The sequence below is a fragment of the Mytilus edulis genome, chromosome 3 (genome assembly GCF_963676685.1).
Source record: "Mytilus edulis chromosome 3, xbMytEdul2.2, whole genome shotgun sequence".
NCBI classification, from domain to species: Eukaryota; Metazoa; Mollusca; class Bivalvia; order Mytilida; family Mytilidae; genus Mytilus; species Mytilus edulis.
The window spans coordinates 33,771,856-33,798,086 of record NC_092346.1 but is presented as its reverse complement, the minus strand read 5'-3'; the positions used below and the strand labels follow the sequence as shown (position 1 = coordinate 33,798,086).

General features: G+C 34.1%; 1 protein-coding gene across 1 annotated transcript in view; it reads right to left on the bottom strand.

The window, feature by feature from the left end:
- The window catches only part of LOC139516284 (neuroendocrine convertase 2-like), a 94,767-nt gene that overhangs the window by 43,090 nt on the left and 25,446 nt on the right, over positions 1-26,231 (bottom strand). The window contains exons 5-6 of the mRNA XM_071306289.1: positions 18,030-18,094; positions 9,108-9,196 (exon numbers count right to left, since the gene is read on the bottom strand). Of these exons, the coding sequence (XP_071162390.1) occupies positions 9,108-9,196; positions 18,030-18,094 (154 nt within the window). The remainder of the gene's footprint in view (positions 1-9,107; positions 9,197-18,029; positions 18,095-26,231) is intronic.

Sequence of the window (26,231 nt, the reverse complement as noted above, 5' to 3'; positions counted from 1 at the left end):
ACACAACATGCAAACCGCAGTCCAACAACGAACATATTCCATCAACGACAAACACCACAGGATATCAAAAACAGTGACGCGCTTACGTAACTAATATGCAATCTCGAACTTTAAACAATTATTTTCACAATATTCGTCCAAACAATTTTCATGACAGTGATGTTATTGAAAGGCAATTTTATAATTATTTGGACTACAAACGTTAAGACATATTAGATTATCCAACCGAAACCATAACAGAAACATCAAAAATACAATAGTATTAAAACATTAAACGTTTCTACACTTAACACAAGTATTCACAATTTCAAACTAAAAGATAAATTGAAAGAGTTGGTCCTGCTTTGCATTATTAAAAAGAATGGCCAACGTAGATACTGGTATCTTGTCTTAGAGAGGGATAAATCGTACTTCCTAAAAAATCACTCTGATTCAAACAAAAAAAATATCTCAAATTGTCAAGATGCTTGATTTCTTAATTAACAACATATGTTGGTGATCGTTTTTTTCAACAAACAATCGGCAATATATATGTCACGAAATAGTACACAAACAGATTGTCGTCTAATCTTCAGGACACACCAGACAGGTCCATCAAAGATTGTCCTCAATTCGGTATATATGGTAAATAAAACAAAAATGACTTCTCTGTCAGAACAATAAAAACAGGTCTTTTAAATTCAGACTCGCGACCCACACAATGGAAAAAATGCAATTCAAGTTCTGAACCTACACCTTAATAAAAATTTGATTAAATCTTTCATCACCTGTATGATGACACATACGGAAATCTATGGGATGGGTTGTAATGGCAACACTTCAAATTAAATGGTCATGCATGAAGGTTTTCTCTTTGAAGTGTTATGATGTTTTTGCAGGAGAATCGTAGAGTTTTAGTTGGAATTTATGAAATAGTTTAATACTAGATACTTTGTTTTATTTTAATCTTAATGTCAAGTAGATCTCCCGGTTTTTGTGAATACTACCGCCGACCCTATATTATAACGTCCAACTATACAAACCAGATATAAGTTCTTCGTTATTGGACACTGACGTCATTTTTAACTTCTTCCGATGCCGGTATGTTGTACAAATGTAGAAAGACTCAATAAAGTTTATTTCTACATACTTAGTAGTGCTGTCACACATTTTCAACATCTTATTTATAAACATAAACCTATGTACGATATTAGCAATTTTAATAATTTTGTTTCTGTTATTCCGTTGATTTTCTCTGATAGTTGACGTGTTTCCTCGGTTTTAGTTTGTTACCCTGATTTGTTTTCGCTTAATCGAATTATGACTTTTGAACAGCCGCATACTACTGCTGCCTTTATTTGAAACATTTACAGAAAGTGCACAATAGAATTATATGGTTATTATTGTGAGAAAGTTTCCAATTTTATAACACGGGGTTAAGGAGGTTCGGATACAAAATGGGTACCATAAAAAGCAATGGCAAAGTCAATGCTTTGGTCAGGGAAATCCCAAAAATGAGTCTGGTAAAAAGATAGGAGGCGCACAATAGCATTAATTACACTACGGGGCAAAGGAGGAGATATGGGACCCCCTAAATAAAGCAATGGCAAAGTGCTTTGGTAAGAGAAACTTCAAAATAATTTTCTTAAAAAAGCAAAATTATAGAGTTTAAGATTGTGAAAAAGTTTTAATGCATTTGGTGAGGGGTTTAGAAGGAATTGCAGATACAAAATGAGTACACCCTAAATCAAACAATTGCAAAGTTCGTGTTTTTGTATGGGAACCCCAAAAATAATTTGGACAAAAAACACAATAGGAGGTACAGAATGACATTATATGGTTATGAGTCTGAAAAATTTTCATTTAAATATGATAAGGTTATAGGAGAAGCAAAGGAACGAACGAACATGCAAACGGACGGACGAACGAAGGGACAGACGGACGGTTCGTCTAACTTCCCATCACTGTATACCATTCGCTTTCGATAGAAGGTGTATAATAAATCTCGCAATTTACTATGCAACGATATTTCCGAGTGACGAATAAAACTTTGGAACACTGAAGAAAATAAAGAATCAAAGCACTGTAAGCGCTGTAGGCAGTTAACCAAAAACCAAGCCAAACATAATTATAAAAACTGTTGCAATGTTGCTTCAATTTTTTTTTTTTAAGATTTTTAAAAAGAACAAACATTAAACATTCATATATTGTACATTTATGTTCATTTAATGAATTAATCATTAAGGCAAATAATTCATATTTTGTCAAAGTTTTTAAAAGCAACGCATATATCAAGTATATTTTTTTTTCATGGTCATGAGTCTGCAGTGATACAAGTTTGCAATGATTGCAGTTCTTCTAGTTGATAGTTAACGTTGGTATTAGTTGACTTTTAGTAATTCAAGTTGACTGTAATAGTACGAGCTTGTAAAAGTATGAATGGACTTCCCTGGAAAGAAAACTGAGTTTGTGTTCAACAATACAAAAGTTATGAGACACAAATCAGACAAATGTTTACTACTACAGGGATCAAAGGTGAGGTCTGTCTAACCTGTCCATAGTAAACGTAAATGTCCCCCACCTTCACCCCAAGTCTATGATTTCTGAGTTTGGAATAAAATGACAGGTAATTATAAAACCAGTTGGTCAAACATTCTTGGGCTTGCAAGATATGTTTTATTTAAAATGAGCCAAATGAAAATGAAAATTTTTATAGGACCAGAAATAATTCAAATTATAATTAAGGTAAATTCTTTAAACCTACCAACTATTTTCCATCAATAACATTTTTTTAATTATCAAACAAGAGTGCACACACTGAAATGTCTCGCCTTCTTTACTAATCATTGAAATTATGTTGATAGTATAAAGTTTTATTACAACTGTCACATAAACTTAACATTAACCAAGATAGCTAAACAAAGAACAATGAACAATGAAAATGAGGGCAAGGTCAGATGAACCATGCCAGCTTCCATACAACAAATATAGTTGACCTATTACGTATAGTTTAAGAAAAATAGACCAAAACACAAAAACTTAACACTGTGCAATGAACCGTGCAATTGAGGTCATGGTCAAATAAAACCTGCGGGACTGACATATAGATCATAATATATTTCCATACACCAAATATAGTTGACCTTTGGCATATAATATTAGATAAAAAGACCAAAACTTAAAAACATAACTTTGACCACTGAATCATGAAAATGAGGACAAGGTCAGATGACATCTGCCCGCTAGACATGTACACCTTACAATCATTCCATACAACAAATATAGTAGACCTATTGCATAAAGTATGAGAAAAACAGACCAAAACACAAAAACTTAACTATAACCACTGAACCATGAAAATGAGGTCAAGGTCAGATGACACCTGCCAGTTGGACATGTGCACCTTCCAGTCCTTCCATACACCAAATATACTAGCCCTATTACTTATAGTATCTGAGATATGGACTTGACCACCAAAACTTAACCTTGTTCACTGATCCATGAAATGAGGTTGAGGTCAAGTGAAAACTGTCTGACAAGCATGAGGACCTTGCAAGGTACGCACATACCAAATATAGTTATCCTATTACTTATAATAAGAGAGAATTCAACATTACAAAAATTCTGAACTTTTTTTTCAAGTGGTCACTGAACCATGAAAATGAGGAAACTTCGTAACATGAGGCATCTATATACAAAGTATGAAGCATCCAGGTCTTTCACCTTCTAAAATATAAACCTTTTAAGAAGTTAGCACACGCCGCCGTAGCCGTAGCCGCCGCCGCCGCCGGATCACTATCCCTATGTCGAGCTTTCTGCAACACAAGTTGCAGGCTCGACAAAAAATGATTGTAACATAATGCTGTTACGAAGTCTTCCAAACAAAGCTCCCATAATTATTCATTCCCATGGTCGCCTGAAATTGGACAAGGTCTAGTACACATTGGTTAGGTCTAGCAAAGTGACACGCATATGTGACGCCAATGAGATTGACATTGTATGTCATTCAATCTTTTTGAAAGGACAAACAAGAATGAATATGGTATTTCAATCTTATACAAGTTCTCAAAACACACACAAAAGGGGGTGGGGTGACCCTAGGGACTACCCTTATATTTCATTTAATGTGTTATCTTGTCCCATACATGAATATATATTGTTTGGGGATTGGGATCTCAACCGTTATCAAGTTTTCAAACAGGTGGGGGTGGGGTGATCCTAGTGACTTCCCCTATATTTCAATTGATTTGTTATATTGTCCAATACATGAATATATATGGTTTAGGGGTGGGGATCTTGACCGTTACCAAGTTCTCAAACAGGAGGGGTGGGATGAACCCCAGGGAATCCCCTTATAATTCATTTGATTTGTAATATTGTCCCATACATAAAAATATATTGTTTAAGATTGTGGATCTCGACCATTATAAATTCTCAAACAGAAAGGGGTAGAGAGGCCCCACGAACTCCACCTATATTTCATATGATTTGTTATATTGTCCCATACATGAATATATATGGTTTAGGGGTGGGGATCTTGACCGTTACCAAGTTCTCAAACAGGAGGGGTGGGATGAACCCCAGGGAATCCACCTATATTTCATTTGATTAGTTATATTGTCCAATACATGAATAAATATGGTTTAGGGTTGAGGATCTCGAATGTTTCCAAGTTCTCAAACAGGAGGGTTTACAGTGACCCTAGGGACCCCCTTATTATTCCTTTGAGTTGTTATATTGTCCAATACAGGTATATGTATGGTTTAAGATTGGGGATCTCAACCATTTTCAAATTCTCAAACTGGACGGGGAAGAGTGGCCCCATGAACTCCACCTATATTTCATATGATTTGTTATATTGTCCCATACATGAATATATATGGTTTAGGGGTGGGGATTTCGACCGTTTCCAAGTTCTCAAATAGGAGGGGTGGGATGACCCGCAGGGAATTCCCCTATATGTCATTTGATTAGTTAAATTGTCTCCTACATGAAGATATATGGTTTAGGGATGGGGATCTCGACCGTTACCAAGTTCTCAAACAGGAGGGGTGGGGTGACCCCCAGGGACTCCACTTATATTTCATTTGATTATATATATATTGTCCCATACATGAATAAATATGGTTTAGGGGTGGGGATCTCGACTGTTTCCAAGTTCTAAAACATGGAGGGGTGGGGTGATCCTAGGCAGTAGGGACTTCACCTATATTTCATTTTATTAGGGGTGGGGATCTCATCCGTTTCAAAGTTATCAAACAGGAGGAGGTAGAATGGCCCAATGGGCTCCACCTATATATCATATGATTTGCTTACATTCAGGTATCATATATTATATAGTTGCACTATTTGTGCCTGTTCCAATTCAGGAGCCTGTAATTCAGTCGTTGTCGTTTGTTTATGTGTTACATATTTGTTTTTTGTTAATTTTTTTTATATAAATAGGGCCGTTAGTTTTCTTGTTTGAATTGTTTTACATTGTCTTATCGGGGCCTTTTATAGCTGACTATAGTGTATGGGCTTTGCTCCTTGTTGAAGGCTGTACGATGACCTATAGTTGTTAATGTCTGTGTCATTTTGGTCTCTTGTGGATAGTTGTCTCATTGGCAATCATATCACATCTTTTTTTTTATATAAGAAAGTTCCAGCTATTTTAAATGACCTATCAAAATTGAGAAGAAAAAAATACCCCTTGAAATTGCAGTAATATGTTTATTTTTAAAAGCATTTAACATGCATTACCAAAATTTATCACTGATAAAGAAAATTTATACTGTTACCAGGAACATATATATTGTCAGATAAAAAATGGAAAACAACACGTTTTATAATTTATTGCGTCCGAAGCGCTTTTCTGGATTTACCTTCATCAGGAGCGCTCAAAGCCAAACATTTGAAATCCGAAGATGTATAAGTACCGAAAATCGTTGAAGAGCTTTATGTAAAAAAAAAACTAAAAGAAATAGCCTAATTCATCTAAAGCCAACTTTGCCTAAGGGAGTTGAAACCTTAGTTTCATAATAATTTCAAAATTTATAAACAGACAATTTTAGTAAAGTTTGTTAAATCATGTCAGTACCGAAGCACTGACTACTGAGCTGATGATACCCTCGGGGACTGATAGTCCACCAGCAGAGGTATCGACCCAGTGATGTAAAAAATTGAAAACAACACGTTTTATAATTTATTGCGTCTGTTCCCAGCTGTCACATTGTATTGGATTTTGACACTAAAATTGGTGTACAAAACTTTTTCTGCTTTTTCTTTCTTTTACATATATGTTTTGGTTTTCAATTCTAGTGTTTATATTTCTTTACCATGCAAAGATGTATTTTGTCACCTGTCTGGATTTTTTTAGTTAAAAGCCAAAACCCGGGATTACCGTTATCCGTTTCCGGAATCGGATCCGATATTGCAATTGTCTTCTCGCGGCAGGCATTTTGTTTTCAATGTTGTTTTTGACAGATAGTGGAGAAACAATTTACTCGGTTTTACACATTATATGTCGGCGATTTTCTGTATAAAGCTAGCGGTTGAACAAATTGAACATCGCTGTCATAAATAGTAATGATGAAAATAAGTTTGAGATCGTTTATTAGATCGAAACTTTGGTAAATACGTTTGCAAAGTTATTTTTTATTTTCTTTCAAGGTCCGTCGGGCATGTCGGGCGTAGCTAGTAACCAAGTAGAAAGTCCGACTGCAAAAGTGGAATGTCGCAGACCTCGGACAATCGCTAATTTGAACCCCTGCGTCCAAATTGAAAAGATACGAAAATTTCGTCTTCTAATTCAAAATTGCCGTCAACAGCGTGATCAGTTGAACTTATATTAATAGACTACTGACGTAGTTGACTACGTATTGACAAAAAACAATATTCCTACGACTTTTGCAATTTGGGAAATCTTAACTACTAGTACTTGTCTTTAGAGATTTACGGCGATTAAATATTTCATACATTTGTTCTTTGACATCTTAGCCAAAAGCTCAGGGGATAATAAACTACATAAGAATTCCTAATGTGCTCTACTTCCTATGTGCAACTTCAAAACTTTTGGGAAAATCGACGATCATTTAAGGTTTTTCTGGTCATATTTTTTATAATCCAGAATGAAAAGTATGAAATAACTGTCCAATAAGTTATCAATAACATAGTAGCCAGCTAGATGATAACAATGGCACATATTTCAGCATTTATTGGGTAGAACACAAATCCAGGGTGCTCGCATAAGGCAGCTTAACTGCCTGGCTTTTTATAGCAAAATTTAAATCACAACTTCGAAAGTTGTACGGACGATATCATCAATATGTTTGAGATTTAGCCTCCTTTCCTCTTTGATAAAATCTTATCTACGGATTGATCTTCTAAGGGGCATCATCATGGGCATCATGTGGGTGCCACTAGGCAGCAACATGCGTACCCTTCAACATTTTTGGAAGCTCTTTTACATTTTTTTTTAGACTACAGCATTTTACCATTTCAATTTGGCAAGATTGACAACCTCTCACTTGTATGACAGTCGCACAATATTCCGTTATATCGACAACAATGTGTGAACAAAACAAACAGACATAATAGGTAAAAGTGAGAAGTTTAGCTCGCTACAAAACAAGGTTTAATCCACCATTTTCTACATAAGGAAATGCCTGTATCAAGTCAGGGATATGGCAGTTGTTTTCCATTAGTTTGATGTGTTTGAGCTTTTGATTTTGTCATTTGATAAGGGACTTTCCGTTTTGAATTTTCCTTGGAGTTCGGTATTTTTGTTATTTTACTTTTTTCTGAACTGGTATTCATAACAGCGAAATATCAAGTCTTTTATTTAATTTCTTTTCTATTTCAACATAATCCTTTGCTCCTGGATGTTATTTTCTTTCTATTATCACCCAGATAATCAATAAGAATAGCTTCGTGTCTTTAAATGTATCTCTAAATGAGAATAACACATCATAATTACATTAGATGTATGTTTCATTATAATACGTTATTCTGATTGGCTAACTGCACATCACATGTTATTCCTTAAACAATTGCATTACTCAATAAAACTTTTCATTCATGATAACACGAGGTCCCACAAAAAGTGCACAGGTGAATTAAATAAAAATGATAAAATTCGTGTTTTCATGATTCTAGGTAAAAAAAATGTAATTATAAGTATTGAATGCTTCTTTTTGTAACTTCATAGGGTTGTAAAAGCGTTGACCGTGCGCACATTTTTAGAATGAAGAGCTTTCGCGCTTCATACAAAATGTACTTCGGTAAACGCTTTTACACCCCCAATGAAGTTACAAAAAGAAGCATTCAATTCTTAAATAAACTTCTTGTGTCCGAAGCACTTTTCCTGATTTACCTTCACAAGGAACACTCAAACTTATCCATTTGAAAGCCAGGGATGAAAATAAATATACATGTTTCGAGCTATATAAAAAAAGGACCCTAAGAAGTATACCTTAATTCATCCAACGTCAACTTTGCCTGAGAAAGTTGGAGCCTTATATTTCTTTAATAATGATCAATTCAATAACAAGGAATTTTAGAAAAGATACTTTTGCATTATTTTTCTAAACAAATGAACAATTCCATCATTTTCTGATATTTCTCTTTTTCCTTTGTTTCTATATTTGTATTTGTTATTTGTTAGCCAGTATCTAAATGATACATTTTGTCTATGTCTTTTCAATTATTAAATGTGTACTTAAACTAAAGTTGCTACTGAGATGTCCAGACTGTCGGTCTGGAGGATACATCGTGTTCCAATAAAACACGTGATATATGTTAAACCTATATCCCTCTTTTGTTTAACCTGTAAGAGGAGTTGCGTGAAATCACTTCCTGCTAGCTTATAAGCTGTTATAATAATTGTATGATCTTATTTTCATGCTCCAGTTGTTCGGATAACTTTTCCGGATAAAATCTGTACTAGTTTTGGTTTTTATCGCCAATTAAAAGAAATTTTGAATGATAGAAGAAGAAAGTGCCTTTTGCTAAGCTTTAAAATCAAATTGTAATGGTAAAGTATTGTATTAAAATATGTCATACTATATCATTTAAGTCTCAGTTCCTCCTTATCTGTCCAGGACAATATAATTCTTGAAATTTGTGTTAACTTATATTATCACACTCACCTATGAGAGTGGAACTATATGCGACACCAACTACACAGTTATTGTTATCTTTCACCGCTGCAATTAATCCACTGACTTGTGTTCCATGACTAAAATATAAGATGTCATGATATGAAATCAGATTTCATTTCATAATAGAAGACCTCATAGAATTGTCTATTATATTTAAAAAAAAAAAAACACGTTCACAGTATCGTGGCGAACGCTTTTAAAACATTGCATGAAATACATTAGATATTAAAATACTAAATTGTTTTTGCTGTGCTGTGTTCAATGTACATGACTTGAATAAAGTTTAATCAGGAACGTTGGGCATGTTGGACGCACCAAAGAGTTTTTTTGTATATATAAAATATATATATGATACCGATTCTGTCAGACATCTACATTTGATTTCTTGTTATTGATAATTTTATACATAGCATAATTCCATATATTAGTTTAAAAACATTATTATACCAACATAAACGGTACCAATTGTTATACACCAGATGTATAAATGGAGAAAAAAGGTCCAGAGTAATTCGTATTAACATTCAAAGATCTGATTAAGAAATTCCTGGTATGCTTTTGGAGTCTTCGTAAATGTCTCCAAAAGCCAGTTGATTATAGGTCTGGATAATCAAAAGGGTGTAAAATAGGGAGAGTGGTTCAAGATATCGTCAAAAAAACTTAAAGGCCCTTTCTGATCCTTCAATTATTCCTTCAATTTTTATGAAATTGATCAACGATTAAGGAAAAATAGATACAGAAACGTGCAAGGGAATTTCCGGCAACTTATATTAGTATCATTTTTGGATCGTACGGCAAATAGTCAGTTTGTTATTCGGACTTTAAAAGATCAACAGAGTCTGAAGACCTATCGCATCTTTCTGTCTCAAAGAAAATGTCAGAGATGAAAGTCCCATCAAAACGATTTCCAAGCAACTTGCAGTCTGTGATATGTAAAGAGGACTAAAAAGACCAGTTTCGTATTCAAAATTGAAAAGGCAATAAAAGGTCATATCAGCATGTAAATACTTGCTGAGCCGTCCTGGTCATTAAATTGAGCATACAGTGACCGACGACATAGATACAGTCACAATCAATCGCCAGATGGTACAATCTGCTGTTTCTGATAGGTTATGAGGACTCCAAAAGCCAGTATTATATTTATTAAAAATGAATCTCTAAAAGACTCTAGTTCCAGGGTGACCACAACCTGATTTATATTTCATACATATAAGGGGGGGGCAAGGGGTTTAACTGTTATGCTGTTATGGGGCATTTTAATTCTTTGTTATCTGTTATTCTGAAAATATATTTACTGTTAGCTGTTATTGTCTTATTCTTTGTTAGCTGTTATAGGACTATTATCTATTTTGTTATCTGTTATTGTGAGAATCTATTTGCTGTTAACTGTTATTGAAAATTGGAATGTTAGCATTTTGACAGCCAATCTTCCGTAGAAATTGAAGATAATTTAAAATTGTGATTTGAATGGATAATAGTCTCATTGGCACGCTTACCACATCGTCTTACAATGTATATCTATTGGGGTCTTTCTACTGGTAATATCGGGTGGCCCTGTATTTGCAGAAGAATTTCAGTAACATACATCACATAAACATATTAAAATCAATTGGATCCAGGACTATTCCAGTATATATTATTTTTATCCTTTGTAATAAATTCCGTTGTCTGTGAACATGTAGCATTTTGTACAAATTATAATTCACCTATTACTTGTACAATAACTTACAGTATAGATTTTGTTAAAACAAAAATAAAATTGGTACACCCTATAGATTTTTTTTATTCAATGACCACATAATAATCTTTATGTTGTACTATTACACCACTGTCCCTGATTAGGGGAGGATTGGACACCAACTAGCATGCTTAAGTTGACGCAGTCACATTCTGTATGTGCCTATTTCCAAGTCAGGAGGCTGGATTCAGTGGTTGTAGTTTGTTACTGTGTTACTAAGTTTCTCGTTCACTATTTTGTGGATAAATTAGGCAGTTAGTTTTCTCCTTTGAATTGATTTACATTACTAAGTGGTATGGGTTTGAATTATGGCTTTGGGAATTATACAACATCTTTTTCTTTTAGCATTTATATTATAAGTGCTACTCCCTCTCTTTTCATTTAAATGAAAGAGAACCCTGACCACCATATTTTTAAAAGCTTTTTAACTGCTTCACATGGCGAAAATTGAAGCTCAGAAACCATTGATGCAAATAATGATGTGTCTTCAGTTTAATTTTTCGACAAATACCCTTTTAAAATTCCTACAGCTTCTACAATGCTGTATCCAAATTTTCGATATTCTATAATTTCACATAAGATGCATGATTGGTGTTTCACTTGGTGTCATCCAAATTTTCACTAGGTCCAATTTCTATTTTACTATCAGAATTGAGTTAATTTCTATTATCAGAATAACCATAACTGGCATGCGTGTGTCAGTTACATGTCCTGTCTCCACTGATCTGGGTATTTTTGTATTTTATAAGTAAGTTTTATCATGAGGTCATAAAATAAAAAAAATATATTGTGCATCAATGGTTTTTTTTATTACTTGTAAAGTACAAATGTATATATATTGCTTTTCAGAAATAAAAAATCTAAAAATCAAATTTATAATAAAGTGTCACTGGCTGCACTACTTTCAAAAATTAAATAAAAAAAACTAAATCATTAAAAATTGATCCCTCAAATGCCTTAGATTAAAAATATCCGTATATCAAAAACAGAAACTAGTAATTTCGTTCAGAAAAATTCAACATCCATACTATAACTTATTGTACAAGTTACGGAAAAAAAAATCAACCAAGGCAGAACTGCCTCAACGGCCGAAACGTCTTGTTTACACAAGTTACAATTTTCTAGGTCCATACCACAAGTTATATACTAAGATCTACGAGTCATCTACTGGATTGGTCCTGGACAGATTTATTTTCATATTTCATTTACTGTTATCTGTTATTGTCCCTTTTCAATTCCTTGTTATCTGTTTTTCATCAAATCAATTCACTGTTTTGCTGTTATGGGGACCCCCCTTGCCCCCCCTCATATAACATTTTTCGATGGAAAGTAAGGCAACCCATGGATGCAGATACTGTCAACATTTTATGGAGGAACAGAGGAACGGAATGTCAATTTGATATCTTTCATTCCGCAGATAATACGTTGCCGAGAATTAAGTCTTTTTGGCTCGATCTGTATTTATACATAACTTTAATCTTACCACTACTAACTGATACTGACAGACTATGATGGTTTGTTTGTAGCTTTTCTCCGGTGGTCTTTTTAAATATGTATTTTGATTATCAAGCTTACTTTTCGTATTAAGACAGCAAGTAACCAAAATTCCTCTTGAAATTGTTTGTATATTATTTAAGTAAAGATGCGACTTTTCAAAAATCGCATTACAATATATATGTTACGGTGCTTGTTTTCGAGAAAAATGAGGTTCACAATGGGGAATTTTTGCAATTTCGTTTAAATATATTATGACGGACCTTATATATGCAACACACATTTTTTAGATTATGTTTTACCAAATCCTGATTTATTCTCATGTAACTACTATTCATGCTAACCATACTTCTTTATGGTTAGAAAAAAATCAATTCTTACCTAAGGTACTAGAAAATAACGAATAATTGAAGTCGAACGAATTTCATAAAGCGATATTTGAAACCCATCAATGATTTTTTGTGGGTTTTTTAACTTCGTGAAACAATTCTTTCAATCCATACCCACACTTAATTCAAAACATGCCCAACAGAACTAGTTGACCTTTTTTGGCAATCATTTAGGCGTTGGTTACAATGAGTCGTTGTCTTCGATGGTGATACATCAATTGATAAGGGGAAAACCAGGGTTTCAGTGCATACTAATTGATTTGAAAATTTAACATGACTTATCAATTCATCTTTCGAAATACAAACTTTTTTAGACAATGAAGTAATGAATGAAATTTATGTTTTTACGTTTAAAAGTATTTTACAAGAATTGCATATTTAAAAATAACAAGAGTGCACACGCTAAAATGTCTCGCCTTCTTTACTAATCATTGATATTATGTTGATAGTCCTAAATATAAAACTTAATCACAACTGTCACATAAACTAAACATTAACCAAGAAAACTAAACATTGACCAATAAACCATGAAAATGAGGTCAAGGTCAGATGAACCATGCCAGGAAGACATGTACAGCTAACAATTCGTCCATACAACAAATATAATTGACCTATTGCTTATAGTTTAGGAAAAACAGACCAAAACACAAAAACTTAACACTGAGCAATGAACCGTGAAAATGAGGTCAAGGTCAAATAAAACCTGCGCGACTGACATATAGATCATAAAATATGTCCATACACGAAATATAGTTGACCTTTTGCATACAGTACTAGAAAAAAAGACCAAAACTCAAAAACTTAACTTTGACCACTGAAACCATGAAAATGTGGTCAAGGTCAGATGACACCTGCCAGCTAGACATGTACACCTTACAATCATTCCATACACCAAATATAGTAGACATATTGCATACAGTATAAGAAAAACAGACCAAAACACAAAAACTTAACACTGAGCAATGAACCGTGAAAATGAGGTCAAGGTCAAATAAAACCTGCGCGACTTACATATAGATCATAAAATATTTCCATACACGAAATATAGTTGACCTTTTGCATATAGTACTAGAAAAAAAGAACAAAACTCAAAACCTTAACTATAACCACTGAACCATGAAAATGAGGTCAAGGTCAGATGACACCTGCCAGTTGGACATGTACACCTTACAGTGCTTCCATACACCGAATATACTAGACCTATTGCTTATAGTGTCTGAGATATGGACTTGACCACCAAAACCTAACCTTGTTCACTGATCCATGAAATGAGGTCGAGGTGAAGTGAAAACTGTCTGATGGGCATTAAGACCTTGCAAGGTACGCACATACCAAATATAGTTATCGTATTACTCATAATAAGAGAGAATTTAACATTACAAAAAATCTTAACTTTTTTTCCAAGAAGTCACTGAACCATGAAAATGAGGTCAAGGACATTGGACATGTGACTGACGGAAACTTCGTAACATGAAGCATCTATATACAAAGTATGAAGCATCCGGGTCTTCCACCTTCTAAAATATAAAGCTTTAAAAGGTTAGCTAACGCCGCCGCCGCCGCCAGATCACTATCCCTACGTCGAGCTTTCTGCGACAAAAGTCGCAGGCTCGACAAAAATTTACGTCAACAATGTTGACTGCTGTAACCCAATTTTTGACATTTTTACCTATTATGTTTGTTTGTTTTGCCCACACATTTTTGTCATTTTTTTTATGATAGAATTCTATTCGATAGTCATACAAAAAAAAGTAAAACAACAAAAAAAAACGAACTCCAAGGAAAATTCAAAACGGAAAGTCCCTTAACAATTTGCAAAATCAAAGCTCAAACACATCAAACGAATGGAAAACAAGAGTCATATTCCTGACTTGGTACAGACATGTCCTTATGTAGAAAATGGTGGATTAAACCTGGTTTTAAAGCTAGCTATACCTTCTCACTTGTGTGACAGTCGCATAATATTCCATTATATTGACAACAATGTGTGGACAATACAAACAGACATAATAGGTAAAAGCGAGAGGTTTAGTTTTACTTGGAGTGCGGTATTTTTTTTTTTTTATTTTTTTTTTACTTTTTAAAAAGAATCTACTGTTGCGTTTCTAAGGTCCGTCAGTATACTGTGAAACGTTTTAGAACTGGTATTCATAACAGTGAAATATCTAGTATATTAACATTAATCGTTTTAATAAATATGCATATAGAAAAATGTAATACTATAACATGTGCATTTCATTTGAGAATTTGATTAATTTCATATTATATGAAAGTTTTACCGTTTCCTTTTCACAGAAATCATCGAAAGAAGTTCCTACAAAATTGTATGTTCTATTTGTCGCCTCATATTTTACGGGTAATTCACTTTTCTTCGTTCGAAAAAAAATAATATATATATCTCCCCGTCAAATACAAAATGCGGAATACATGTAAGCAACAAGTCTGGCACAATACACAATGTTGTCTTATGTCAGTATACTATGAAAAGTTTTAGAACTGGTATTCATAACAGCGAAATATACAGTTATATTAATACTAATCGCTTTAATAAATATGCATATATAAAAATGTAATACTATAACATGTGCGTTTCATTTGAGAATTTGATTAATTTATATTATATTATGAAAAGTTTTACCGTGCTTTTTTACTGAAAACATTGAAAGAAGTTCCTACAAAGATACAAAAATGTATGTCCTAATTGTCCCCTCATATTTTACGGGTAATTAACTTTCCTTCGTTCAGAAAAAAAAAAATATATATATCCCCTCCAAATAAAAAATGCATAATACATGTAAGCAACAAGTTTGTCACAATACACAATGTTGTCTTCTGATTTCACACGAACAGAACAAAACATGTGTTTGTAACTGATGAGATGGGTAGGCTGGTCCTCTCCCTTGCAACATACGGGTATCTCAGAGCCAAACAGATAAAAGACAGGAAACCAGTCTAATGAGATGGGAAGTTTACTCAATATTATATGTTTTATTAATTGACATGTTTTGTCAAGTGTCCTGTGACAAGATTTCATCATACAGATTGTATCATTATAAACCTGGTCATAACAGGACATTGAACGTTAATAGTCGATCTAAAAGTTACCTCCCTTGAAACTGTATCAAATATTCGGTAGAATTCCCTCACATCTATACTAATAAAATAACACACTCCACATTGTGAGGATTTATTGCGTAACATTGACAAAATATTGATTAAATCATATCTTATACACACAAGTTGTCGGTAAAATTTCCCTTTTCAGTTCCTTTTGTATTCCCTGTAATTGAAAAATACTGATATCTTACAAATTCCAGCTTCTCTCCGATACGATTAAATTGTAATGTTATTTATGGGACAGTGCTTCCGGGTCGTTACCTTACATTGTAGGATCCACTTATTCATGATCTAATTGATTTTTGTGTTAAATTCTGCAATTTGAGACATATATGTCTTTTAAGTTATGTCTTACCTTCAAGTTAATTGAAAATCGTTCCATTACAAACTTTCTGGTGACTTGTGATGGAAAAATCAACATACCGTGAATAACATATAAGAGTGGAATGATTGCCGGAAGTTCGGTTGTACAAAAGCGGGATCTGTGAAACAGGCAAATCAAGCCCTCTTATTTCTATTTCATATAACTTTTTAAATTCAAAATAAACACTCAATAAGGGGTTTACAGTGATCCCCAGTCCTAAAGCTTTCGTTTGATACAAATGCACCAAAATAACTAAATATTTTAAAAGTAACAGCTATGAGTATAAACTATTTTGTTTTAGATATGTACTAAAGTCTGGTATTTTCCCAGACCGAGACTGAATTAGTGTTTCAACACCATAACCATCTCTTAACCAAACATTATATTGAATTTTTAATTTTGACTCGATGTTTATAAAATTCCATGTTTTGTAGAATTGCATATGCCACCCCCATCCCCCCTTTTCCTATTATGATACTGCTACTGTTTCAACTGAAATTGATTTATTGATTTTGAACAGAATAAGCATTCTTGAGTTTAATTAATTCGGATTACCATTTCATTGAAGTATACACTGCATGTGCATTAAAGGAACCAGGGTCGTTTTGACCCGCTACTTGATCTCAACCGAAGTTTCTTATTCACGTTCACCAAGTGAAGTTTTGCACTAATTAGGGGTCGCACCGTGCCGTTCAGCCCTAATTTTTGTAATCCATAGTAAGTAGGCATAATCATAGGGATATAAAAGCTTTTAAGTGTAATCTATCAAAGGTCTGTATTAAGGACTAACGATGGTCGTTAGAACTTTTACAGACCGGTTAATGTCATATAAGCTACTTGTTTTTTCACTCGTTCTGTTGGTTGATACCATTTGATATTGTCAGTTTTTATGGACTTCTCCCTTTTTGAATTTACCTTGGGGATAGGTTATTTTGTTATATCATATACTAAGCATTGATATGATAGCTTTTGCATATGTGTAATGAGCGGAAGTACACAAGCCATAATTTCCCACCCAGGCTGATAACCCATATCAGCCCGGGCTGATAACCCATATCAGGGGCGTTTCGTGCAAAAACCCATAACAGTGCTTCTCGTGCAAGTTATTTCCGGTGTTTCTGGTATCGATTGTTTACTTTTCCATTGTGACGTCAGATATTTTTTAATGACGAAGTCAAAATTTACGGGAACTTTTGTGGGGATAGTTTAGTACTTGCTAACAAATGTCATTGACAATTAATAATTTTATAGTACAACAAACATGGAGTAATAATGGTCATAAAACTCTTCCAAATTTTCAATGTTTTAAAAATGCCTCATTAGGAAATGTTACCGGAGGTACTGGAAAATTATAGTATATTTGATTCATAATTTAACTTCTTTATAAAGTTTTTGACTGTTTTAGTTATTGCATTTGTTTATTTGCCTTACATAAAACTATTGTCGGAAGTATATGATAAAGCGATTAATAAATGGCCTTTTCCATATCAGCCTCGACCCATATCAGCATCTCGACTCCGTCTCGGGCTGATATGGGGGTCTCGGGATGATACCCAGGCTGATATGGAAAAGGCCATGTATTAATCTCTATATATTATTTTTAAAAGATAATAAAAAGTACGGCTTCCATGCTTTTCTTAACAAGCATCCAAACGGTGTCAACTATTGATGTTGCAGTAATCTGCAGTATTCATATATATTCAACAGAGTACTGCGACATCAAGAATAGAATTTAACACTTTACCAATTTTGTACGTTGAAAGTACTCTTCTGGATATTGTTTAGTATATATGAAGGTTAATTCTTACCTTTTGCCTGCAGATGGATATGGATTATTACTGGAACCATAAATGTTTATGTCATTGGCTGTATCCTGAAACACAAAAGTATTTATTAATGAATATAACATGTTTAAGTTAAAAATCTCCAATTGATATGAAACTAGAGGCTCTCAAGAGCCTGTGTCGTTCACCTTAGTAAGTTGGTCTATGTGCATATTAAACAATGGACACAGATAAATTCATGACAAATTGTGTTTTGGTGATGGAGATGTGTTTGTAGATCTTACTTTACTGAACATTCTTGTTGCTACAATTATCTATATCTATAATGAACTTGGTCAAGTAATTACAGTGGAAAATATTTTCTAAAAATTTACAAAAATTTATGAAAATTGTTAAAAACTGACTATAAAGGGCAATAACTCCTTAACGGGTCATTTGAAAATTTTGGTCATGTTTGACTTAATTGTAGATCTTTCTTTGCTGAACATTTATGCTGTTTACAGTTTATCTCTATCTATAATATTATTCAAGATAATAACCAAAAACTGCAAAATTTTATTTAAATTTACTAGTTTGGGGGCAGAAACCCAACAAGGGGTTGTCTGATTTGTCTGAAAATTTCAGGGCAGATAGATCTTGATATGATTAACAATTTAATCCCTTGTCAGAATTGCTCTAAATGCTTTGGTTTCAGAGATATAAGCCAAATAAAATTGAGAATGGAAATGGGGAATGTGTCAAAGAGACAACAACCCGACCAAATAAAAAACAACAGCAGAGGGTCACCAACAGGTCTTCAATGTAGCGAGAAATTCCCGCACCCGGAGGCGTCCTTCAGCTGGCCCCTAAACAAATATATACTAGTCCAGTGATAATGAACGCCATACTAATTTCCAAATTGTACACAAGAAACTAAAATTAAAATAATACAAGACTAACAAAGGCCAGAGGCTCCTGACTTGGGACAGGCGCAAAAATGCGGCGGGGTTAAACATGTTTGTGAGATCTCAACCCTCCCCCTATACCTCTAACCAATGTAGTAAAGTAAACGCATAACAATACGCACATTAAAATTCAGTTCAAGAGAAATCCGAGTCTGATGTCAGAAGATGTAACCAAAGAAAATAAACAAAATGACAATAATACATAAATAACAACAGACTACTAGCAGTTAACTGACATGCCAGCTCCAGACCAACATCTATATGTCACCCTTATGTACTATTTTTACCCATGGCGGCCATCTTGGTTGGTTGGCCAGGTCACGCCACACATTTTTTAAACAAGATACCCCAATGATGATTGTGGCCAAGTTTGGTTAAATTTGGCCCAGTAGTTTCAGAGGAGAAGATTGTTTTAAAAGAATACTAAAATTTTTGAAAAATGGTTAAAAATTGACAATAAAGGACAATAAATCCTTAAGGGGTCAACTGACAATTTGGTCATATTGACTTTTTTGTAGATTTTACTTTGCTGAACATTATTGCTCTTTACAGTTTATCTCTATCCATAATAATATTCAAGATAATAACCAAAAACTGCAAAATTTTCCTTAAAATTACTAATTTGGTGGCAGCAACCCAATAACGGGTTGTCTGATTTGTCTGAAAATTTCAGGGCAGATAGATCTTGACCTAATAGACAATTTCACCACTGTTAGATTTTCTCTAAATGCTTTGGTTTCAGAGATATAAGCCAAAATCTACATTTTACCCCTATGTTCTATTTTTACCCATGGCGGCCATCTTGGTTGGTTGGCCGGGTCACGCCACACATTTTTTGAACTAGATACCCCAATGATAACTATGGTCAAGTTTGGTTAAATTTGGCCCAGTAGTTTCAGAGGACAAGATTTTTTTAAAAGAATATTAAAAATTTTGAAAATGGTTAAAAATTGACTATAATGGGCAATAACTCCTGAAGGGGTCAACTGACAATTTTGGTCATGTGGACTTCTTTGTAGATCTTATTTTGCTGACCATTATTGCTGTTTACAGTTTATCTCTATCCATAAAAATATTCAAGATAATAACCAAAAACTGCAAAATTTTCCTTAAAATTACTAATTTAATGGCAGCAACCCAACAACGGGTTGTCTGATTTGTCTGAAAATTTCAGGGCAGATAGATCTTGACCTAATAGACAATTTCACCCCCTTGTCAGATTTGCTCTAAATGCTTTGGTTACAGAAATATAAGCCAAAATCTACATGTCAACCCTATGTTCTATTTTTAGCCATGGTGGCCATCTTGGTTGGTTTGCCAGGTCACGCCACACATTTTTTAAACAAGATACCCCAATGATGATTGTGACCAAGTTTGGTTAAATTTGTCCCAGTAGTTTCAGAGGAGAAGATTTTTTTAAAAGCTAAAATTTTTGAAAAATGATAAAATTGACTATAAAGGGCAATAACTCCTTAAGGGGTCAACTGACAATTTTGGTCATTCTGACTTTTTTGTAGATCTTACTTTGCTGAACATTAATGCTGTTTACAGTTTATCTCTATCCATAATAATATTCAAGATAATAACCAAAAACTGCAAAATTTTCCTTAAAATAACTAATTTGGTGGCAGCAACCCAATAACGGGTTGTCTGATTTGTCTGAAAATTTCAGGGCAGATAGATCTTGATCTAATAGACAATTTCACCCTGTCAGATTTTCTCTAAATGCTTTGGTTTCATAGATATAAGCCAAAATCTACATTTTACCCCTATGTTCTATTTTTAGCCATGGCGGCCATCTTGGTTGGTTGGCTTGGTCACGCCACACATATTTTAAACTAGATACCCCAATGATAATTGTGGCCAAGTTTGGTTAAATTTGGCCCAGTAGTTTCAGAGGAGAAGATTTTTTTTAAAGAATACTAAAAAAAATAATTAAAAATGGTTAAAAATTGACTATAATGGGCAATAACTCCTTCGGGGGTCAACTGACCATTTTGGTCGTTCTGACTTATTTGTAAATCTTACTTTGCTGAACATTATTGCTGTTTACAGTTTATCTCTATCTATTATAGTATTCAAGATAATTACCAAAAACGACAAAATGTCTTTAAAATTACAAATTCAGGGGCAGCAACCCAACAACGGGTTGTCCGACTCATCTGAAAATTTCAGGCCAGATAGATTTTGACCTGATAAACAATTATACCCAGTCAGATTTGCTCTAAATGCTTTAGTTTTTGAGATTTAAGCCAAAAACTGCATTTTACACCTATGTTCTATTTTTAGCCATGGCGGCCATGTTTTTTAATGAAATGGGAATTAAAACACAAACGTTATTCTAGATACCCTAGGAATCAATCAGATGAAGTTTGGTTTGAATTGGTTTAGTAGTTTCAGAGGAGAAGATCTTTGAAATAGTTTACGACGACGACGACGGACGGACGACGACGACGGACGACGACGACGACGGACGACGACGACGACGGAAGGACGACGAGTGACGACGACGGACGACGACGGACGCCAAGTGATGGCAAAAGCTCACATTTCCTTTTAGGAAAGGTGAGCTAAAAACATCGACTCTCATGTCTGACAACTTTTCTGGTATTTAATTCAGAAAAGCATCACACTCATAACATCTGGCATGTTTCTGCTTATTATGTGGGTCATTATAAAAAAAAGTACAAATTTCGACGAGGTAGTATTTTGAAAAATGATGTTATTGTTTAACACATTTGAATGTGGCCCTCTATTCTATAGTATGGTAGCAACGATATTCAGAAATATGCAATGGGGAAAATGAAGAGTTCCTTCAATTTTAACAATTTTAGGTCATCCTTTGATAGAATCGTGTCAATGGTGTTACCAATTTAAAACATACATTTAGGTACCTTATATTATTGTTAAACAGCAAACAACTGTTCCAATTTGTTGATTAGGTTTAAATTACGACTTATTGACATTATTCATATAGCTGTGCATTCTATTCAAACATAAATTTCAGAAGACATTGTCGTAAAAAAGTTGGCTGTCCTAATTATGGCCGTTGTAAATACTAAAAAATACACTTAAACTGAATATATGTAAAATGTATAAGATTAAATGATAATAATATACCTAATCCTTGAAGTTCGTATACGACCTAAAAACCTTTCATTTATGAATAAAAATTAATATAGTAACACCACTTAAGTTCTGAACACAGAACCAAGAACACCGAGCAAAAGAAAAAGATGAAAAAATACTTCTAAGGCTAAAAATCTCAAATTATATAACACTAGAACACACCCGCGAAATCGCGGGCATTGAGAGCGGAGTTAAAAGTATGTAAAGTGTTGTTAGAAGTTTTATACCTCCTCCTTCATTTCCAAAATTCCCAATTTTTGGTTTTCTATCAATTTCAATATGAACATACATTTAGTATGTTATGAACATCAAGTTAAGTAAGGAGCCTGTATTTCAGTGGTTGTCGTTTGTTTGTGTGTTACATATTTGTTTTTCGTTCCTTTTTAGTACATAAATAAGGCCGCTAGTTTTCTCGTTTGAATTTTTTTACATCGTCATTTCGGGGCCTTTTAAAGCTGAGTATGGGGTATGGGCTTTGCTCGTTGTTGAAGGCCATACGGTGACCTATAGTCGTAAATTTCTGTGTCATTTTGGTCTCTTGTGGATAGTTGTCTCAACATGGCAATCATACCACATCTTTTTTTTGTAATCAATGAATTTTGTAAAATATTTAATGAATGGAGAATTTCAGAAAAGGTATCAAAAGTTCACATGAATAATTTTAGCGCTTATCTGTATATTACTATATAAATAAAGTGTATTTACTTTCAATTCTTAGTTTAGTAATCGATCCATGGTGGTCAATTGACATAGTATACAGACCCTCTCCATTTAATAAACTCTGAACAGAATTAAAATACACTTAATTCGTACTATTTGTTTGTTCAAAGTATACAGAAAAACGCAAACCGGAAGTATAATCTGACTTAAAGTTTCGTCCAATGACGGGACAATATCCGGATGCCTTTTTTCTCGTTTTTCTCCTAAAATAACTCAATCTGAATAATCATATGAATGGATGACAAATGCGACTATGCACTGTATATATAGGACACAGAGTCGTGTTGATTAATTTATTGTGGAAAGAAGAGAAGCGACACCAAAAATGAGGTCTTCTCGTTTAATAGTATAGATAACATCCATTACTAAAAATGTCAATAATGTTACTAAAAAGTGTCATTGGTGTTACCAGGATACATCAGTTTGTGAACACTTTGTATATATGTAATACATGATATTGTTAAAAAATTGTTAAATAAGTATTGTTTTTCATAAATAATATGATGTTTCGCTTGTTAAACATGAAAGAAACACAAAACAATGCTAATTGTCATGATATATTCAGTTGTGTTACTAAACTGGTCAATGGTGTTATTTTATCAAAATGGTCTCACCATTGACAGTAACACCAATGATTTAAGGTGTATTTTAAGATTCAGTTACGAAATAAGTGTTCCATTCCTCTATTATATATGTTGTTACTGGTGCATGTTTCTATAATTAATATATTTCATAATTCAAAGTGAAGGAAATGTTTTCAAAAAATGATTTTAACAAGGGTACACCATGGACACAATTTTCATTTATGATATAGCTTTTGCTTAATTTTAAAATTTTTTCACTAAATTTTGAACATAATTGTTTGTTTTCTTTTTCATAATACCCCAGTCCCACTAGGCCACGATCGCACTACGATCTGTGAAAAAAATGCAAATTTTGATGATCGTAGTACGATCGTGTAGATCGCAGTAAGGTCGTATCACGGTCGTGGTGAGGTCTTCAAGATCGTGATGAGCGTGGTTAACTTTGAACATGTTCAAAACAATCGTGGTGCGGTCGTGGCGAAATCAGGTCGTAGTAGAAGCGTAGTGAGAGCGCACTTAGATCGTAGTAAGATCGCAAAGGTCGCTGTTCCATCGTAGCAAGAGCGTAGCGAAAGCGTGATTCTATTCAGAGAAACTGCGCTACGATCTCATTGTGACGTTATTACGACCTCACTACGACCATCACGTTCTCACTGCGACCCAACTACGCTTCCACTACGACTATACCACGCTTCCACTACGACTATACCACGCTATTCACGACCATAGTACGATTCTAGCACACCCTTGCCGTCCTCATCACGCTCTTCTTACGACCTGACTACGTTCATACTACGATCATCATTTTCATTGTCATGTTCACATTAAATATATTAAATATCTCAAGGTTTTGTTTGTCTGTATGTAATTGGGACTTCTTAGTCATTTTCTCTTACGGCTCAACCATGCTTCTCGTTTTCATATAGATAAAACCGTTGATTTTCCCGTTTGTATGGTTTTACACTAGTAATTTTGGAGACCCTTTATAGCTTGCTGTTCGGTGTGAGCCAAGGCTCCGTGTTAAAGGCCGTTCCTTGGCCTATAATGGTTTACTTTTAAAAATAGTTACTTAGCGATGGAGAGTTGTATCATTGGCACTCATACCACATCTTCCTATATCTATTGACACAGGCTGTGTCATCTCTGCTATCGTTCACTAAAATATCGTCATTTCAGCTTTATGGACCAGCAATAGGTTTTAATTTAGGTCGGATTGGTCGGTCCGACAAAACTACTTGATCAAGATTCGTTACTATCAGAGCTCCCTCTGCATCTACATCAACCCCTACCACCACGCCCTAGTGTTCTAGTAGATTTTGGTGGCATGACTATTGTTTTCGAGAAATCTACGTATTAATCAGAAATAGAAGGAATGGAACTGTATTCATAAGGAACACGATGTTGACGTTATTGCTGAGAGCGTAGTAAGATCGCGGTATAATCGTGGTAAGAACGTGCTATAATCGCAGAAGAAGCGTGGTAAGATCGTGTTGCAATCGGATAAATCGTGGTACGGTCGTAGTGAGAACGTGACGAGCGTAGACAGATCTTGATAAGCGTAGTGAGGTCGCAGAATAAGCGCGGAAAGAACGTGGTAAAATCGTAGCGGGATCGTTGTAGAAGCGTAATGAGGACGTAGTAGCATCGTGAAAGCAACGAAAACTTACATTTTCATGCCGCTCATACCGCGACCTCACCACGATCTTTATTTATTTCAGATCGTGGTGAGCGTGGTGCGATCGTGGTCTAGTGGGACTGTGGCTTACATGCTTACAGGTAACATTGCTAATGGAGAAACTGTTGTAAATGCCCAAATCTTGCAAAAGATAACTCTTATCCTACTAATTTGTCCTTTGGTTACACCATTGACTTAAAAAATGTAACATTTCCTTTTGGTGAAAATTTTTATTATAAAACCAACATACACCTCCTAAATCATTAAAAAAATGTTTGTATGTATCAAAATGCAATAAAAAGTGATAAATCATAATAACAAATGATATGAATAATAGTCCTATTTCAGTCTGAAAGGATTAATAGTAAAAAATAACAGTTAATTCTGCCTATCTCCAAGGGTTTGAGAAAACATTAAGGATGTTTTTATAACATTTCATACTGTAAACTGTATATTGTGTATCACAAAACATTCATAGCTAACATATGCAAGTGCTATTTTGATATATTTGCATGTCTGTGACGTTAAAAGACTCAATAACATGGTTTTGCATGGTTTTTTTTTTATAATGACCCATGTAACAAATTTGTTGACAGTAATGTCAGGGGATCATAACTTTTTAATCGGTTTTAAACACCTGTTTATTGTGGAAGACATTTGGTTGCACTTTAGCGTTTAAATCTAGGTTACCTTGTGAGTAGCAAAATTCTGAGTACTCTCTTTCTTTCTACAGAAAAAGCATTGTTCGAATATTTTTTTAACCAACTTTTTAAGTTATATTCTGCAGTCCTAAACAGTGAGGGTAACAAATTTCTCGAAAAGACCTTTCATTTTTCACGTGAAACCACCGTTGCAGGGCAAACTCATGGGTGACTCTTTTAAAACAAATCCGGGATCGAACAGGACTTTGTAGAATTGTGAAGGAAACACTGCATTATGGGAAGGATTTTCATGCAGTTTAACACGATCGAATGGTTTGGGTATTATTGAGGCTGAAGATATTATAAAAATTTCGGCATTGTTCAGTTCGGGTAATATTGGTCTCCTTATGAATGATAAAGTGCTGGTTGCAATACATTGTTCAAGAAAGCGATTAGTAAATGAACTTGTAGTTGTTAACACATGACCGAACTAAATAAGTACATGTATGTCGTTCTCTTTACTTTTACAGCAA